At 42.0% G+C, this 19,204-nt stretch overlaps 1 protein-coding gene across 5 annotated transcripts; it reads right to left on the bottom strand.

The window, feature by feature from the left end:
• Window positions 1-304: 304 nt before the first annotated feature.
• CDADC1 (cytidine and dCMP deaminase domain containing 1) lies at window positions 305-15,667 on the bottom strand. Of its 5 annotated transcripts, none has more exons than XM_041407276.1 (10): window positions 15,577-15,667; window positions 15,451-15,540; window positions 11,982-12,076; window positions 10,319-10,496; window positions 8,908-9,486; window positions 6,931-6,980; window positions 5,743-5,912; window positions 4,528-4,717; window positions 3,795-3,855; window positions 305-2,620 (listed from the first exon to the last, which is right to left on the bottom strand). In XM_041407276.1, exons 2-10 carry the CDS (start codon window positions 15,521-15,523, stop codon window positions 2,547-2,549), a joined length of 1,470 nt encoding a protein of 489 aa, XP_041263210.1. In that variant the 5' UTR covers window positions 15,524-15,540; window positions 15,577-15,667; the 3' UTR covers window positions 305-2,546. The 5 variants fall into 5 exon arrangements, with proteins under 5 accessions (XP_041263210.1, XP_041263211.1, XP_041263213.1 ...); XM_041407277.1 differs by having other exon boundaries at window positions 2,291-2,620; window positions 15,451-15,531; window positions 15,568-15,606; XM_041407279.1 differs by lacking the exon at window positions 15,577-15,667 and adding an exon at window positions 11,683-11,756 and having other exon boundaries at window positions 2,291-2,620; window positions 15,451-15,497.
• Window positions 15,668-19,204: the final 3,537 nt, after the last annotated feature.

Raw genomic sequence — 19,204 nt, 5'->3', positions numbered from 1 at the left:
TTTTACTGTTGGACGGTCAAAGCTTCACCCGCTTTGATCCTCTCCAACCAAGGAACAGGCCGTGGAGGTGGCAGCTTGCAGTGTTCCCTAATGCAGTTCCCATTCTCCCGAGGAAGAGGAAATTAATCCTCACGAGCCAAGGAAGGGGATCCCAGCCCTTTCCCGGGGCTGGCAGGAGGCACAGTCTCACGTTGAGACAAATTCTTCAGGCAGAGCAGAGGGAGGCCTGTAAGTAGTGTGAGCATTCCAAAGCACTCTGTAATGTTCCTAATAACCCAAAGCACTTAAAAATACACTTCAGTACTTACTGTCAGATTAATTTATTAGCAGGAAGCATGTTTTGCTGTAAGGCAGACAGTTAACAGAGAATTTCTGTAACTCTCAGTCAGGAGGCCAAATTATTACTGATAGTTAATACCTGCAATTAAAATGATTGTTCTGAAATGAATGAGTCTCACAATGCATATGGAAATTTCATACAATATATAAAATATGTAACTTTTACATTTCTTGTGTAAATACTTTGCAGTTTTTATGTTAGAAACAACCATCCTAGAGTTGATTTGCAAAATAAGCATTGAAGGAGATGTCCATTATTCTATGACCCTCCCTGGTAAGCAGACAAGCAGAGCAGCACCTACAGAGTCCATACGCTGAGAGAGGAACCCTATTTGCATTGCTCCTGTTGGTCACGATAAAGTCCCTACCTCATAATTCCAGTAAAAATTAAGATAGGGTTATACTGACAAACAGAGCCTACAGAAATTTTTGAGCCTCTGGAAGAATCTGTAGAATGTAGTAAGACAGAAATAAAGCCAGGCTTCCAAGCCTTCAGCCTTACAAGGGATTCCAAGTTTCACAGAAAGTTTTGTAAAAAAAAAAAAATCTTCTTTTTAAAAAAAGTAATTAAAAGTAAAGGTAGAATCTTAACACCTCCCGAAGCAGAGAATAGCAGCATCATTCACTGCAGTGCAGTTATTTAATGTGTGTGATATTTGACTTTACTTCTCTGTGTACCCAGGCCACCTATGATATTAAGGGACTTTTCAATTTTAGCTGTTCCTATGAAGATACAGATTTTACTGATTTTGATACCAGCAAACTTGAAGGGGCCTTAAATCTGACCCTGTTTTTTCCTTGCTTCTACTTCAAGTAGATGAGCACTGCCAATGGATTATGGAAACAAGAAGGTTTCAGTGGGTGGACTATGGCACGCTTTTTATTCTAATTTGGACAGTGTACACTATCCAGTCACAGCCCTGCTATCCAGTTCCAAGCTTCCCCAAAACCTAAAGGAAACAAAAAGAACGTACAGATGCATCTTAAGACATGATTCCCCTTTAAGAAGGGCAGCAAAGACAAGATGCATGAAAGAACTGGGAAAGGGTTGTTTACATATCCTACCAGCAAGAACAGAAAAAGATTTAAGGTATTTGCACTGGAGAGCTCAGCAGAGGAGCGAACAGAAAGTCTTCGGACATCTGCTAAAACAAACAGTTAGAGGTCAGATTCAAAGCAGGAAACAGATGGGAATCAAAAGATTCTGGGTACAACTCTTTGTTCTGGTTATGCATTACTCAACCCTTCAAAACTAGCAACACTAGACTGCAGTTTCAGTGTCTGTTTCAATGTCACTCTTGTAGGGCAGTCATCCAAGAGACGGGCACCTGAAAAGATTTGGGCTATTCCACTGATTCAGATCATCCTATCTAAGAAACATCAGGACACTGGTGGTTGATTAGCCTCTGTAGTCCTAGGAGCCTGTCAGTGAAGATTAACAAAACCTCAACACTGGCAATCTTCTCAGGTATGTAGGTGCCAGTGAGATGCATACAGCAAAATGCTTTTATGCCTGCCTCCAGAAGCTGAGAAAAAGCGAAGCGAATCTTTGTCTTCGTTAATTCAGATGGACTGCATGTGAGGAAGCACACAGAGCAGCAAGGCAAGTACCAGAAAACTAAACAGCTCTGCTGCTATGGTAGGAAGTGTGTATGAGAGACAAGATTGGTCTCCAAACCATATAGCTAGCACTGACTATCCCAATGGTTTTGTGTCCATTATACTGAGAAGCAGACTGAGAAGCAAAAGCCAATTTCAAGAACAGAGATAGTTGCTGGTGATTATTTACCTACCATTTCCTAGAAGATTCCCTTGACGATTGTATTTGAAGAAGTACGGCTTATTTCTGCCATTTTCTAGCCCAGAATTTATAATCCATTCCCTCAATCCATACCCCAAGCAAATAAGACACCAATTTATTATTATTCTGATCTACCACCAATGAACTTTCAGTATAACTTTTTAATGTGTTAAAAATGATCAGCCACCCAGTTACTTTTGCAGAAAATACAAGCAGCATTTTTTCGCCAGGAGCTTCTAAATTAAAAAGACCTTCAGGTAACGCTGTAGAACGTTTAAGACATCATAAATAAACTTATTCTAAAATTCACTTTCCAAACAATAAATAAAACTCTTCCTTATTTGAAAGTGCAAACAGGCTGTAGTATAAAAAGTACAAAGCAAGACTGCAGGAAGTGCTTAATTATTCAGTAATGACCAAGACACAGTTTCTTGCTTTGGTGCTGCTGGTCATCCAGCGATTTTGTTTTCTGGATCCCATCTAAAGAAAAAAAAACATGCATGGAGCATTAATACAAGAGCAAGCATAGCCTAATACTCAGCATGGACAGGGACACTGGAATAACACTGGGGGTAGGGAATGGGGTGGAGATTGTCTTCTTCCCCTTACAGAGGAACATGCATTAGTCATAGCTAACAGGAGTACACCACATAAAGAGAGGAACTTAAACCAGTGCAGTATTGAAAATGCAGGCACACCACATTAAAGAAAATTGTTAGAGAAATGAGCCCTGTTAAAAGTTGTCAAACAAAGTACCCCAGGATTAATCTTTCTCCAGCTGGGTTTAAAAACCATTAGAGAGAGAGGAACAAACAAGCCCTAACATTTTGCAGTGATTACTGATGCCATAAACACTTCTCTGAGCCCTTCGCTCCCCCGCTTCCCCCAGCCCACAAGGAAGTAGCTAACAAAGTGACTTCTCCACTAATCTATCTCAGTACATGTTAGGAATTTGCTTGGAGTACGTGGCTATTTGTGTGCCACAAAAACTAGCTTCAGTCTTACGCTCCTAACATGGTACTCAATGCATCTTTACACTACATCTTCATGCTTGAAGCACAAAAATTATTTATCTGCCATTTTCTGTGTTGTTTTTCCCTCTGGATGAGTAACATTTTAAGGATCGGTAGCTGACAGTAGACGCCTATGGTGGGTGTCTTTTGTAGCACAAAAAGGCTTCAAAGTAAGACTTATCTAAACTCTGTTTTGAAAAGATGACAGCTCCCTTGCTACAGGGGTGTGTAGCAACACAAGGATTTTGTGACTTGAAGGAGTCCAGCCCAACTGATCTTGAAAAATAATGGTACTCTTTATAGAACACAATCTAAAAAGTCTTTCTAGAACTGAATTTAAAACATGATAAAGTAGTCTAAAATGATCTACGTGCCAAAGAGCATGGTGCTGACCCTCACAGTAGCATTGCTAGATTTTGTAATGTGTGTCAATGCCAATAGTTCATCTACTGCATTTAGTTATTACTATAACAGCTCATCTATAGCTCATCAATAATCTCAGAAAACTTTTCATAGCAAAATTTAACTCTGAAATCAAGACTAATTAAGACAAAACAATCTCAGAGGGAATCAGGTTGGTTTAAAATGTGATCTCACTTATTGACTGCAGTCATAAAATGAATTAATGAAAAAATACTTACTTTCCCTGGCTGTAGGGTCATGGAATTCAAATGCATTAGTGTGCAATGGACTTAACTGCCACTGGTAAAAGAAGAAGAAAATGTTTACTTTTTCCAGAAGACAGAATAAGGAGCTAAGTGAGACATAAAAAGTACCCTACAGGCCTTCACTGAGAGGCATGACTTGTGAGGTGGGGAATCAAGGACTCCCTCTTGAACACTCTTGCTTTGTGGACAAATAACTATTACAGGCATGCAGACATTAACTCCCTTGAAGCTGCTCACACTGACAGTGCTGCAGTTTGTCATGGAGAGTGCCCTGACTGCAGGTGCACTTGGCCACATTTGAAACCCACCACAGCTCTTTTGGGAGCTGCTGGAAGGGCCAACAAAATCACACAGCGACCTCCCAAATCAGCTGTCATGCTGTGACAAGGGGAGGCTCGGACAGAACTTCACCATGTGAACAGACCACCTCCAACAATGGTGAGCTAGAGGGAAATCCATGTAGATAGAGAAAACAGAGGGTCTTGGCCCCATCCTCTGGCACATGGCACAGCACTGCTCCCCAGAACTGTGACAGAGCAACCTCTCAATTCCACTCATCTGACTAAATGATATCATGATATCAATTCTACTCATCTGACTAATCTCAGCATAGCTCTCCTCTTTGCTGGCTGCAGATGACTGCTCACTCTACTCTCCCATCAAGGCTGCCCCCAGTTTTTAGAATACAGTACATTTAGACACTTACTGTAAATCTGCTTACACCCTCAAGTTCACCAAACTTCATATAAGATATATCTGCTTTCTTTTTTCCAGCATCATCATCTCCCGCATAGATCTGCTTGATACCAGCTCCTTTAATTAAAGGGACACATTCATCACATGGACATTTTGTTACAAATATCATGCTTCTCTCATCTGGCTTTATTTCTCGACACCTACAAGCAGTCAGAAAACAGAATTTCAGAGTTTGTATTTTGGTAGTTTTCAATTGTTACAAATTTGATACCTCAAAAAGCAAGCAAAGAAGCGTTATTTACTCTCAGAAGCAACTTATTCCTAATCAAGTGCACAAGTACACAATGGAAACTGGTTTGGTATCACTATCCGTGAACCACACCCATCCCATGTCTCCACACCTATTATTGTTGGAAGCTTCACCAACTGCCACACTTCCTCATTCTGGGTTATATAGCAGTGGCTTGTATCTGAAAGATAAATGAAGGAGCCAATATCCTTTAAAACTCAAATTCATATAAGAAATCTCAAGAAACCCCAGGAGCTGACTGTGCCAATATACATCCAGCTTCTACATAACAGGCATAAAAAAGACTGTAATTGCAATACACAGTTCATCACAGTGACATCACACATTGTCCTAGTTTGAGCAGGAATACAGTTAATTTCTTCTCAGCAGCTGGGGCAGTGCTGTCCTTTGGATTTAGTATGAGAATGATGTTGAAAACAGACCGATGTTTTAGTTGTTGCTAAGTAATGCTTACTCTGAATCAAGTGCTTTGATTCATATTCTGGCAGGGAGCAGCTGCACAAGAAGCAGGAAGGTTGACCCAAACTGGACCAAAGGATATTCCATGATAGAGAGTGTCCCAGTATATCAACTGGGGGAGTTACTTAGAAGGGACATTGATCAGTTTGGGGATAGAGTAGGGCATTGATCAGTAGCTGGTGAGCAATTGTATTGTGCATTACTTGTTTTCACCTTGGGTTTTATTTTTATTTACTATAATTAATAAATTTTAATTTGTTCCAATTATTAAACTGTTTTTGTCTTAACCTACAGTTTTACTTTTGATTCTTTTCCCCATTCCACTGGTGCAGAGGTATGAGTAAGAGGCTGCCTGGTGTGTATCTTCCCCACTGGGCTTAAACCACAACATGCATTTATCACAGAATTGTTTCCAAACCATCTCATTCTTCTCTGTGGTACAAATAAACCCATTACCTGAATGTCAGGGCATTCTGCTCCGCATGGATAATGTATCTGAACTTTCTGATTTCCCGATCTTTTTGCTTATCATCCATGTGTGGAAAATCAGCATATTCAGATCCAACAGGAAAGGCATTGTAACCACAGCCTACAAAATACATTGCTCCTGTTCCATCACAGCCTCTCTGCAACAGTAAACAAAGCATCAAATCTGGAGGTATTTTAACTGAGTTCTAAGTACAGTGGAATGCGTACTTTTCCATTATCCGACAGCTCAGCTCTTGCCAACTGCTCCGTGCCCGTATGAAGCTTTTCCACTGAGCCCGGTAGGAGCTGCACAGGTAAAGTGTAACACCTCTGTTACCTGCACCAGGCTTTTGAGGCTTTCCTTTTGGCAAGTAATACTGACAGCAGGGACAAGAAGTCTGAAGGATTTAGTCCTTCCTTAACAATGTACATGATTAAATGTAGGGATGAGCTACAGCTGTAGCTCATCCCTAATGTGCCAGAGATGGTGTTTTGCCTGTCTTTAGCAGACTCAGTGACGAGTGGGCTGATAAGAGGCAACTGGCGATTGAAATAAGAAAAAGAAAGAAAATAGCCATAAGCAGCTGATGACTGAAGTGTTAAAAACAAATTAAGAGTATGTTGCAGCTGCATGAAGAATGAGGCCTGCTGGGATTGGTAACGTGCATAAGCAGAGATACAAAGAACAAAAACTTTCTGTTTGGATGGGAAAAAGCACTGTAACAATATTCATAGAAAAATACAGCTTTGATTAGAAAGGAATGTGCTAAAGCCTATACAGCATTTAACTGCAACAAACATCTTCAGGAGACTGTCAGGCTGTAATTGCACTGAGACCTCTCCTAAAAAGAGCTGCCAAGAGGGGCCATGCAGGGCACATGCCGCCTGATGAGCAGCTGTGGCAACACCTTGTAGCCAGGCTACCTGGAATCACTGACAATGACTGGGGAAGCAGGCGCACTGAAAATCCAGGCAGAGGCACTGCTGTAGTTACTAAAATAATTTATACTTCTCCCTCATCTTAAAGCATAACAATGAGCCAGTCATTAACTTAGTTACTAAAGCTCTGTGTGTGTGTATGAAAAATAGAAGTGTATAAAGTTAAAGGAAAATAACAAGCGCAAATCCAGTGTATGAATTGTGAGTGCAAGAAAAAGCAACTTTTTCAATACTTACTGATTTTTCCTCTGCCCAAATAATAGCTCCAACTCCCGTTTTATGATCCTCTAAAATACATAACATTTTAGGAGTAAATAACAAATAAAGCACTTCTAAGTTACCTATACATTAACATATGACATCCTAGAGTAAGGAATAACATTTATTGTTGCTTTGTGAACAGGAGGAAAGAAATGCAGAAAGATTAAAAGCTTGTAAATCATATGAGTCTACTGTAAATGCTGGATGTGCTCTTACTGCAAGGCAGTCATTCTAAGATTTTGCTGTGTACTTTTGTTCACAAATGAAATGAAGCAACCAACACATGGATAAGAAAATATGTGCAAGAATATGTGTGGACAGGTTCACTAATGTGAGACAGCTAACTGACAGAAACCTTCTTGTTTACTACTTAATTTAATGACTTAATTTCTGCTATTCTTTAAGTTTACACTACTGTGATCTGAAGTCCTATCAAAATTAGTCCTATTTTATACCAAATTCAAAGACAAAATATTAACAATTGGATTTTGAAGGTGTAGTCTATCACCACCATAGGAAAACTGCTACAGAGTTTTTCTTATGTGACTTGGATGGTTTTTATGGCACTTGAAAATCTTCTCCAGTAGCTACTGATGAGAATCTTGAGCATATCAAGGAGAAAAACATTTCAGGTTTCTACTGATTAATATTGCAGAACACACTTGTTCCATGAATAATTTCCATCATCCTTAGTATCACTACCATATGCAATAACTCAAAGAGTGTCTTTCCTGCCAAAGATGTACTTTATCAAAGCTGTCTTCATCTACATTTTGCATATTTATTAGACAGTGATGAAGAGATGATGATAATGAGTGATTAAACCAGCATAGAAAACATCCTATGTTCTTGCTCCCTTTATATCCACCTATATAATAGTGTAAAGCACCTAAATATATGTGTGAGCTGCTATTTATTTTAATTTCATTACAGCACAATAAAAGTTGGCTCAAACCCCAGACCTGAGTTCAGGCTGAATACTACAGCTAAACCTGAATTTTGCTGCCCCAAGAATGAGAACTCAAGCTTGGTCATTCCATCTTGTTCTGTATAATGGAAGCTGTAAAAAGAACTCATAACTGGTTCCATGAAACTTCTAAATTACATCTAAAAAATGTAATTTCTGCAATTTTTGGAGACAAAATTTGCTGAGGGTACCTGATTTAATAGATTGGGTTTGGATGGGTGTGTTGGGGGATTGGTTTTGGTTTAAGCTTTGTGCATGCAGTATTTGTTTGTTTTCAATGGTTTAAAAAAAGGAACTATCATATCTAGAGTACAAGAAACATCTCTATGGAGTACCATCAAGTTTTAATTTCTCTGTTCTCTGGAAGAACTTATCACTTTCCTGCATTGGTAGCCAGACAGAATAAAGAGGCTAACAGAAGTCATCTCTATCAAGAGAGAATCAATAACTATCTTTCTACCTCAGAAGTCTGGACATTAAATTCCAGAATCTGTGCAAAGAAAACCCCCACCAGACATATAAGCACTTGCACTAATAACATTAGGACTAGGAGACCTAATATAATGGTACTTAATGACCTACTAAAAGATATTATTTCACTGCTTTTTTCTGAAGTGTACCTAATCTGCTTGAAATATTGACATTTATTTGATAACAGAAGCATCTTGTGAGACCTCAGTAAAGAGAGCCTCAGAGCTTGAAGTATTTAAATGTCATTCTGTTCTGTTTTCAGCTGGACACATTGGCAGGGCAGGGTTTGCCAGCACTGCATGTGAAACGCCTGCACTGATCTGCTCATGGAAAGCTTTCACACACAACACTGTGTGCCCCTGTGGAGACTTACTGTTACTGTTGCACTCGTTTCACACGTGTAGGAATGGCATTGAGCAGCTCGCTCAAGGAAGTATTTGGAAGAATAAGACTGAAATTAGGAACTTGCCCTACTGACGAGACCCCGTCGTTCCTGCGCTCCGGTAACGACTCACCTGTGCGATAGGCAAGCAGCCTGGCCTGTATCATACAGTGCCTTGCCACGTCCTGGGGCAAACACTGATCGTCTGCTTCGTTTGTTCGTTGGGATCCACTCCTGTAAAACCCAAAGCATCCAAAGACAGGCACGCTGGCAGCCACTGACGCCAAGACCAAGACAAGCTCTTTCATATTCTGTCTAAGGTTGCTGAAGTACGGGTTTTCACAGAGGTTCTCCAGTCCTATTGTCATCAATATTTGCTTGTGCATTTCCTCATTTGAAATTAGAAATAAACTTTCATACTCTTTTATTCTCTCTTGCCTACATGCAGTATAAAAGTCAGTGTTATAGCCAGGCTGTGATTTTGCTATTTTCTGAATAAAATCAAACTTGGAGGAAGTTTCTTCAATAAACTGCACCATGTAGCACACCAAAGGCTGAAGCAACACACACACACGAGCACGACTGTTTGACTTCAGTCTTTCCACTGCTTTGGCATCCAGCTTTGCATCCTCGGTGCTTGTTGGATTGGATACCTCGTTCTGCAAGCTGATTTCAGGATCTGCAGGCCAGTAAGAAATCCTGTTCACCCCAGCTGGAAGAGAAGATAATGCAGCAGAAGGAACCAAGCAAGTGCAGTGGAACATGAAGTTCATATTTAACACACTATTGTCTAACCCTGGTTTTACTTCTTTAAGACCCCAAGTCCTGCCTAAGGGATGTCTAGACAACAAAAATGCTGGTAGATACAAGTATCAAGGGTTACCCAACTGGATAATCAGACTACAGATAAAAATTTGAGTTACCCAAGTTCTCAGATCTTTGTGACTGCCTAATTTTGCATCTCACATCCAACAGATAAATTAGCAACACACAAAAATAGTTAGCACTGATAGACATTGCTGCTGAGATTAAAAATCAATATTTGCAGAAGGGCTGTACCGGCAGATCCCATTTCTGGAAGTGAATGATCTGGTTTGTCTTCCTGTCTCATGGGGAAAGGAAACCCTTAAGTACTCCCTGTGATTTCTGCATAAAAAGCCACTCTTCCCTGGTGTCAGTGACAAGCAAAGGGAAAGCAAGGAAAAATACATCCATCTAGGCCTTGTCATCAGGCCTAGGGTTGCTCTGGCAGAGTGCAAAACCACTGTCAGAACCTCAGCAGTGCATCTCAGCCAAGAGACAAAGCACCACCAGTAATAATGGTTGCACATTACAGAGAAACATGGTCTTGGCAGCAAACCCCAGTTTCTTGACCATCAGCTCCAGGAAATGTGCATTCATTTTTCCTTATGGAAAACATCAGTGCAGGCTACACAAATCAGGGATTGGCATTCACAGCTGGGACAGTCCAAAGAGAAAAGAGGCTTTCTGTTTTCAATCACAAGTGTAACATTTACTCCTACTCTACTACAGTCATTGCTTACCATTTACAATCATTTTTAAACACGTTGAACACGGTTTTCTGGAAAAATAAAGATCACAGTTTTTAAGTCTTGATCCATGTTTAATGAGTGCAATCTGGCCAGCATGCAAGTCTGTACTGGAGCAATGAAGACCAATAATCTTCATATTTTTCACCACAACCAGACCACTCTTCTTCACCTACAGAAAAAGGCATTACTATTACTTTACTTTTTTCCAACATTGATTCCATAAAGATGTTACACCTCTTCCCTGGATAACAGTAACCACCCAGCAGCAGCACACAGAGCTCTTCAGTACAAATGAATCATTAAACAATCTGCCCTTTCTTAAGCATTTTTTCTTGTTGTTTTGTTTTCACATGTGCATGTGCCTGTTAACATCAGGGTGCCATGTCAAACTCCAAAGAGGGACTTGTCACAAATTCCTGATTTTTTTCTGGTCATTTCTTTGCCCGTAACAAAATCCAGAAGCAGCATAGAAAATTCTGTCAGTTATAGCTGAAACCTTCTCTGAATCAGCTAGCATCTGGAAATGCTCATTAATTTAATTTCTGTCTTAAGCCTGACCGCCCTGGGAGCCAATAGCTTCTCTAGCTTTATTTCTGTCTCTTCATTTATGTAATGAATCCTGGTTCTAAAGAATCTTCCATGGAAGAAGTCTGCATACCACTGACAAGAGCTATTACATCTGGATTCCCATGTATTGTGAAAAAAACTGGATACAAACTAGTTTGATGAAGCTGGTGAAACAGATCTCTTTATGCAATCCAGCTGCTACTGAACAGTTGCCTCAGATCTTTAAATTACTCAACTGCTGTGTGGTTACAGAAATGAGACTTCACTAAAGCCCTACATGCAAGCCAAGTGCCATTTCCAACTGAATTACTAAATTTCAAACTGCTTTTGAAGGCTGGGGGTGCTGCTCAGCTATCCCTCCTTCAGATCTAGCCTGGGACATACCCAGGTCTGAAAATGAGGCCTAATTGTCACTCAAATTATTTTCCTACCTTTTCTTGCCCTGGTTGATACATGTGCTATGGATCTTAGCACATGGATATGCTCTGCACAATGCAGTTATCATTTAAAGAGCCCAGTAACAACTCTGATCACAACAGGAAACATCCTGTTCCAGGTCAGCCTCTTGACTTTGAAGAGTAACTGGTTACAGTTTAGAAGACCCACTCTCAAGGGCAGTTTCTTTTCTTTTGTCACAAAAGCTACAAGTTTTTGACCAGCAAACATTTCAAGTACTTGTGTACACCTCCATTGTATAAAAGAACTGTTCATCTACAGTCATGAACATTGTAACTCTAAAAGAGTCTCTTACACCAACACCACATTGACTTTACACACCGGGTACATACCACACCTCCTTTGTTGTGCTCTTTAAAACATCTGCCATTTTTCAGTGCTTGCTTCACCTCTTGGGGCATGTATCCTGCTTTTCAAAGTTTTTCAGAAAGAACATGCTATTTAGCCATTTTGCTATTTTTCTCCCACTACTGGATTTTTTTCTACTTCTAAGAAATATTTGAAAAAAGTTTATTACATTTGGTTGGTTTTTTTTTCATCTGGACTATGTGTCATCTAAAGAGCAGTTGGGTTAAATTCACTGAAGGAGCTCTTCAGAAAGACCAATTAACAATAAGCACAGACACTTTACCTGGGATTTTTTCTGCTGCTCAGCTGAGGGAAAAAGCTCCATCCAGAGACTTAATAAAGTAAAAAGATTGACCTTAGAAAGTCTTGGCATTTGACCTGTTTTGAAGAAAAAAAGAGAAATATTTTAAGAGAATATTTAGAAAGAAACTCCACATCGCTGAATATTATTTTTCAAGTCTTTTATACCACAGCTGCTACAGAAGCTGGTTTTGGTCTTTCAGCAGCTACATCCACACTACCCTTTTCAGGGTAGTCATTGCCAACTCAGGTTGCTCACACCTAGGTGCAGAGATCAGATTTGTGCAACAAGAGGAACTGGTGAAACTTTCACTGAAATTCAGTGAGTTTGTTCGACTCAGAGGTGTAGAGCAGAAATCACAGATCAGATCCTCAGATCCCACACAACTTAATGTGCTCAAATGATTCACAGATGCCCAGAGAAATCTGAGACAGCTTCTAATTCAGCTTCAGGCTCACCACAGAAGAAAGCAAAAATATCCAGGCAAACACATCATGATCTTACACTGATGCCCACAGAGGAGTGGATGAGCCATTGTGAAACCTTCCAGTTACATCGGTTCTGGAGATCCTGCTTCGGGATTCTTACAGTCTGCTTAGATTTTGGCTAGGTTTTTTACAAAAATTTAAACCTTTTGCTCAGGCTGTCACTTCTGGCAAAATATCCAAATGCAAAAATCCCTTCTCAGAGCACCACCTTGTGCTGTGCTTCTACTCAAAATCTGGAAGTTGTCCTGTGAGGGCCAGCACAACTCAGCATTACTGAGTGCCTCACAAAGGAAAAAGGAGGAAGCACTGTGCTGCTCGGTAAAGCTTGCACTGTTCCAGGTGTAAAGCTATCTTGCCTCACACTTGGCAAGAAGTTTATTAAGTCTTTGAAATATCTCCAGTTCCCATTTCAGGGGTGCTTACAGAGAGCTGTAATGAACACATATTCCTCTGCAGGTCTCACACGTGCTGTCTGACAACAGTTTCATTTCTGTCTTTTCCCACAAATGTTACAGTTTTTACAAAGGAGGTAACAGCAGTGGCAAGAACGGAACAGAATAGAGAAAAACATTCTTTAAGTAGGTCTAGCAGCTTGGAAGAGATATAATCAGATACTAAGATTACCTACTTGGGGAAGAGGGTTAGTTTAATGGCATGTCTGTGAACCCAAACAGTTAGAACAACAGATAAACATATGCAATCCATGACTGAAACACCATTTTCAGATAGTATTTTAGCAGCTTTTCTCACACATAAGTGTGTTTTGGAAAACAAACACAGGCCTGTCAGCAGCACTGTCTGATGCCACACTGTCCACTGTTCTGTAGGCTGATCAGCTCTGCTGCCCCACTTGGCACAAGCACTGCAAGGGGCACCTGGTTAGCACAGAAACTCGTGTGCTAGAAACGTACATGGCAAGCAGCACACACCAACATCTGCTGTCACTTGTGCTAAAATCAAACTGTGAGTCTACAAGCCACACCTAAAGAAGCAGAATCTGTTTTGTTAAATGTTAAATCTGTTTTGTTAAATGAGTTCATTCTCATTACAGCCCCTGTTTATTCCTGTCATAGCACACACATGTACAGTTCCCAAGTGGCAAGTTAAAACAAACAGTGCAATTTATACCAATGCACACACACACCTCTGTGTTTTCTAAAATGGCCTACAATGTGGCACACACAGTACACTTAAAACTGCATGCACCACAAAAAAGTTTTAATTACTCTTTGTTTTCTTGTACCTAACCCAAATGTGACCTGTCAAATGCATGGGAAACAAACTGAAGAACATCCTGACATGAATTTATAATGAGAAGCAGGAAAATCTTATGAAGAAGGAAAGACCTTTAGTGACAGCTACTATATCTGTGTGTCTGCATCTTCACTCACTTAGGTAGTTAAACATTACCTTAGGTTCAACAGGGTGAAGAGAAGGCTGGTTAAAATGGACTGGAAAAAAGGCAGAAGATGCCTTACAGAATTAAAAGCAGCTACAGAAGACTGGGGAAATAAAGAATCAGGCTCTCTGCTAGTGAGAGCAAAGCCACACATAAAAGGAGTGCTCTTTGCAGGTGCATCAGGCCCACTTCACACAAAGATATGATTTTATTCCTCCTGGTTATGGATCTTGCTTCAGTGAGGCGAGGCATGCTCCAGGGAAAGTGTGTGCCAAAACCCTGCTGCACCTGGAAGCAAACGGGAGCAGGGCACAGCCTACTCGGACATGGCTCAGATCCAGGATTATGTCCTGCTTACAATGCAGGAGTTCCTAGTCCAAAGTCTGAAAGGCTTCTAACAGGTGCTTGTCACTAAGGAGGAAGCTACCAGTGACATCACTCTGCTGCCTGGGAAAAGGAAACTAAAACCCATTTTCAGACTTAATAAATTTTGCTTGCTTGGAAGCAGGATTCCCATAAAAACAGGATGAAACAAAACTCATATACCCACCCAGGAGAGCTGGCTGCCCTGCCATGGTGCTCAGTTGGAAAACCACATATACACCACATCTATAAGCACACACCACTCCTGTGGGACACAGCAGTGGGATCTGTGGAATCTACCAGCATCTGTTTCTCCTGGGAACTCCTAGCCCTGTGAGAAAGTTGCTTTCTACCAAACCCATACCACGGGCCTGCTGTGGGGTTAGTCACAACACCCCTGAGAAGGTGAGCATTTTCCTGCACATTAAATATACCTGGTATAGGGCAAGAAATTGCTGTAACGGGGTGGAAGGGGGAAGCAAAATACAAGCTTATGTTATCAAAAGGCCCTCATGGAGAAGGGTGCTGTCAAGAAGGAGTGGGGGAGGACAGAGGAAAAAAAATTATTTTTGATTTGATTTATAGATATATGTTTAAAGATACTACACAGAGAAGTATATATATATATATATATACACACACTGTATATATAGCATATATGTACACACACACACTATATATATAGCATTAAATATAGTATATATTATAGTGCATATATATGTAAAGTATCTATGCACTTATGTACTAGAGATATACTACCTATATTTATATATATACATTTATATATGAAAGTATATGGACATGTAAGTATATAGATACTTTATACATACACACACTCACATATACATATATATACACACAAATGTAGATATATGTATGTTTATGCATATATACACCTTATTGCACTGCCTGTGACGGCCAGGAGCACTCTGTGAAGCATCACGGGCAGAGGGGGAAGGCGCGGGCTCTCTGAACAGCCCCGGGATGAGGCGGAAAGTGTTCCCTAGGGAGAGGACAGACCGGGCGGCCCCTGGAAGGACCGGGTGGATGAGGCGAGACCCGCGAGGGGCCGGTCAGCGCACACCCCCTCACACCCGCCCGGCCCGGCCCGGTCCGGCCCGGCCCGCCGTCAGCGCCGCGGCTCCTCACGGCGGGCCAGGCCCCGGCCCGCCCTCCTTCCCACCCCCGCAGCCCGGCTCACCGGCCATGCTGTCGGTCTGCGTGCTCGCCGCTTTCACTCGCGGCCCCGCGGCCGCCTCCTCCGCGCCGTGCATGGGTATGGCTATGGGTATGGGTATGGGTATGGGTATGGGTATGGTTATGGGCGCGGGCGCGGGTGCCGGTGCCGGAGCCCTGCCGGAGCTCCCCCGCCGCCGGCCCGCACCGCCCCCAGGGCGGCACCGCCCCCATGGCCGCCCCCGGGGCGGGGCCGGTCGCGGGGCAACGGCCGCTGACGGGCGGGCGCTCCGACCAATGGGAAGCGCAAAAGGCCCGGAGGGCGGGGCTCGGAGGGGCGGGGCGGTGGCTCCCAGCGGGATCCGCGCTCCGTAGCGGGAAGTTAAGGGGGACACGGGGTTACGGGGACACGGTGTGAGCTGTCTTGAAGCGACCCGCAAGGATCGGCCAGTCGGCTTCTGGCTCGGCACAGGACCGCCCCCAAGAGTCACACCATGCGCCTGAGAGCACTGTCCAAACGCTTCTCGAGCGCTCTCAGCTTCCAGTGCCCAACCACCGCGTGGGTGGAGCACCTTTTCCTGATATCCAACCTGAACCTCCCCTGACACAGCTTCAGGCCATTCCTCGGGTTCTGTCGCCGGTCACCACGGGGAAGAGAGCAGTGCCTGCCCCCCTTCCCCTCCCGAGGAAGCTCGCCATTCCAAGGTCCCTTGGTCTGCTCAGCAATCCGGGCTGAGCAGAGCGAGGGGCCTCAGCCGCTCCTCACACGGCTTCCCCGCAAGGCCCGTCACCGCATCCGTAGCTCTCTTATGGACACTCTCTAAAAGAACCACGGAAGAAGACTTTCAAAATACTCTGGAAGGGATCCACCAGGATCATCAAGTCCAACTCTTGCTTGAACGGGATCCCAGGAAGTTATTTTCTGCAACAGGCGGCTCAGCTGCAAAGGGTGCAGGTGGAGCGAAGAGCAGAGCCTCTGCTGCTGTGCTGCGCTTTCTGTGCCCTGTGCTCTGGCCGATTATTCCGCTTCCACCAGAGCTGTCTAGAGGGACCGGCCTTCATTAAAAAGCTCTGCCGGGCATCTTGGTCTGTATAAACCAAGGCATCAGCTTGTGACCTCTGGGCTTTTTCATCAGAGCCTCTGGGGTGGTGTTTAATGTCCCTGGCATTTTTTTCAAATATCAGGGTATGTAAAAGCTTCTCTGTGGATACATTTTTGGAGGTATATCCATAAACTGCTGTCATGTATAAAACCCCAAATAATTATTCAGTCAGTGACAAAAAAAAAAAAAAAAAAAAAATCACATCTTGAAGAATTTCAGAAGTCCTACACCATCTAGACTAAAAAGACTAAGGATTAGAAGGACTAAAAATTAATAAAAAAATTCCTGAGGATTACGTCAGGAATTCCTGACCTAAAGCAATACAGAAATTTTTGAGTCTCAAATAAAGTCAATTGAAGCCTAAAAACTGGATAAGAGCATGAATTAGGTTATAAATAGTTTATTTCTAAGGATCCTTTTTTTAAAATGTATGGCCTAAAATTAATTTATTTGCTGTGCATGCATTGCATGACTATCTCAGATGAATTTTTCTTCTGTTTGGAAAAAATCCCTTCTAGACAGCCTCTTTATGAAAGACTACAAAAATGATTTGTGCATTTTCACGTGCCAATCTCTCCAATGTGACCAGACCATTGCTGAATTCTGTGTTAAAATAGACTGCATCAAGCAAAAGGGTAACACCTTTCAGTACAATTTTCTCCCGGTATCCCAAAACCAAACCAAGACTTGAAAGAAGTCTGTTTGCTCATCTTGAAGTGTTTTTTTCCCCCTCCTGTGTTAGAGAAACTTCTTTTTTTCACAAGTAGCTTGCTGAGTCAGATGCAGTATTTGACTTGTGTGCTCTAGGATTTCCATTCAGAGCTGGGCATGGAGGTGGGCTGTTTGAGGGTCAGTAAGCCTGAAATACGTGGAAATCAAATTGACAGCAACATTCATCTGTAACTTGCAGTCACCTCTTTGCGGTGTAGTTGTCTTCATAAGAGGAAGCAGCATGATAGATGAAAGAAAGAAAAAAAGGTCCCATCTGACAATGGCTTTTAATCTAATTATGATCTTGAATTTGAAAGCTCCCACTGACTGGGCTGGGACTAAAGGATTTGCTGCTTCTGTTTGCCTTCCACCAAAAGTTGCAGGTAAAAAGCTAGAGGGCAGCAGACAACAGCATCTCTGTGGAGCATGAAGAGGGTACTCATTCACTCCAGAACCAAGAGAAATCATGTCATTCCCCAAAATTTCTTGAAAGGAAAATGGCACCAACCCTACTGCAGAAATCATCCCTGCCCAGGGACTAAGTGGGCTTCTTTTGGCAAGATTACGGTGGAGAAGAGGATGGCAGTAATGAGGAAAAGTGGGTCTTAGTCTTGCTGTTCCTTTATATACAATTCTGGGCAATTCAGCCTTTCCAGTTAACCAGCATGTTGCCTCTGAGCTTCAATTTTTAAAATTTACAGATTGGCAAGAATTTCTGGATGGGCCTTTTCTCCTTGAAAGAGACCTGCTGAAAAAAACTACTGCTTCTCTCAACAGCTGCAGTTTGTTCCTGTGTCTGTGTCTTACAAACCAAATTAATTCAAGTGATTGATTTCTTAACACCCCTTTCCCCTCACCCCTTTTTTCTTTACTTAGCAGACCAGCTTGCTCGGATGTGTTTGCTTGGATGTGCCACTTGAAATGTCCCAGAAGGCTCTCATTGTTGATATGTTGTGTTTTGATCTAACAGATGGGAGAAAGCAAAAGCTCTCTCTGCCACAGTGTCCTTTGGAACTTGTCATACATGTTCCCGTTTGTGCAGCTACCTTCTGATACACAGCTATGAAGCTGTGTGATCATCTTGGCTGATGACTTTCAGGATTTTTCCTTTGCAATTTGCAAAGGCTAATTTGACAGCCATTTGGTATAGCAACATTGCTCCCTGTTTAAATTTACCGAGCTGTTTACTTGGCTTTTATGGTGCTTCTTGTACTGCTGTTAGTACATTTTTACACCCTCATCTTCATAGTATTGGTGGACTGAAAATCTCATTTCCCATCATCATCTCTTTTGGGGCTGATTTGCTGAGAAAACTTATTCCTGCATTTCAGTTACCTACTTTGAAGTTTTTTTCTGTGTCTGTGCGCTGCAGATTTTACATCCTGGATCCAGGTTTCCTGCACTACCATCAACTGTCTTAAGGTAGATGACTTCACACCTACATCAAAATTCTAGCTGGAGTATAATGATAAACAGTAAAGCTGTTAATCTGTTTAAAGACTAGTAAGAAGAATTTATAGTGCTTATTCTTGGGGGTTTGGATCTTTATTAATCTCTAGGCATTCTACTTTGACCTTTTTTTTGCCTTCGGGATCTAGAAACAAACGCTCTTCTCTTAGAAAGTTGGTGGGGTTTTTTTTTTTGTTGGTTTTTTTTTTTTTTTTTTGTTTTTTGTTTTTTGTTTTTTTTTGTGAGCTGTTAAGCATCTGTAACAGCTAGGCCCATCAGTTCATGTAGGAAATATCTGGTATTTGTTAGTACCATGCAAATACAACATGGTGCTCTTTTTATCTCTTAACACCCCTTGTATGAATGACCTTGGAATGATGTGCTTGCTTTATAAAGCAGCATGCTGAAGTACATGCAGTGGAAAGTTGGAGTGTGTGGTGGCAGGAGTGTGATTTGTGATGGCTGTGCTGCTGAGCAGGGAAACCTGCCCTGAGCAGGAGCCCCTCCAAGAGCCTC

Source organism: Onychostruthus taczanowskii, unplaced genomic scaffold (genome assembly GCF_017590055.1).
Source record: "Onychostruthus taczanowskii isolate IOZ18803 unplaced genomic scaffold, ASM1759005v1 scaffold26, whole genome shotgun sequence".
In the NCBI taxonomy this organism is placed as follows: Eukaryota; Metazoa; Chordata; class Aves; order Passeriformes; family Passeridae; genus Onychostruthus; species Onychostruthus taczanowskii.
This window is presented reverse-complemented; position numbering and strand designations above follow the sequence as displayed.

Bases quoted from the DNA above. Each gene is read 5' to 3' on its own strand.
- CDADC1 (XM_041407276.1), bottom strand. From the start codon at position 15,523: ATGCACGGCGCGGAGGAGGCGGCCGCGGGGCCGCGAGTGAAAGCGGCG. The intron at 12,077-15,450 runs GTGAGCCGGGCT...TCTTCAAAACAG, and splicing joins GCAGACCGACAGCATGGCCG to GTCAAATGCCAAGACTTTCT. The intron at 5,913-6,930 runs GTAAGTATTGAA...TTACTGTTGCAG, and splicing joins TTTGGGCAGAGGAAAAATCA to AGAGGCTGTGATGGAACAGG.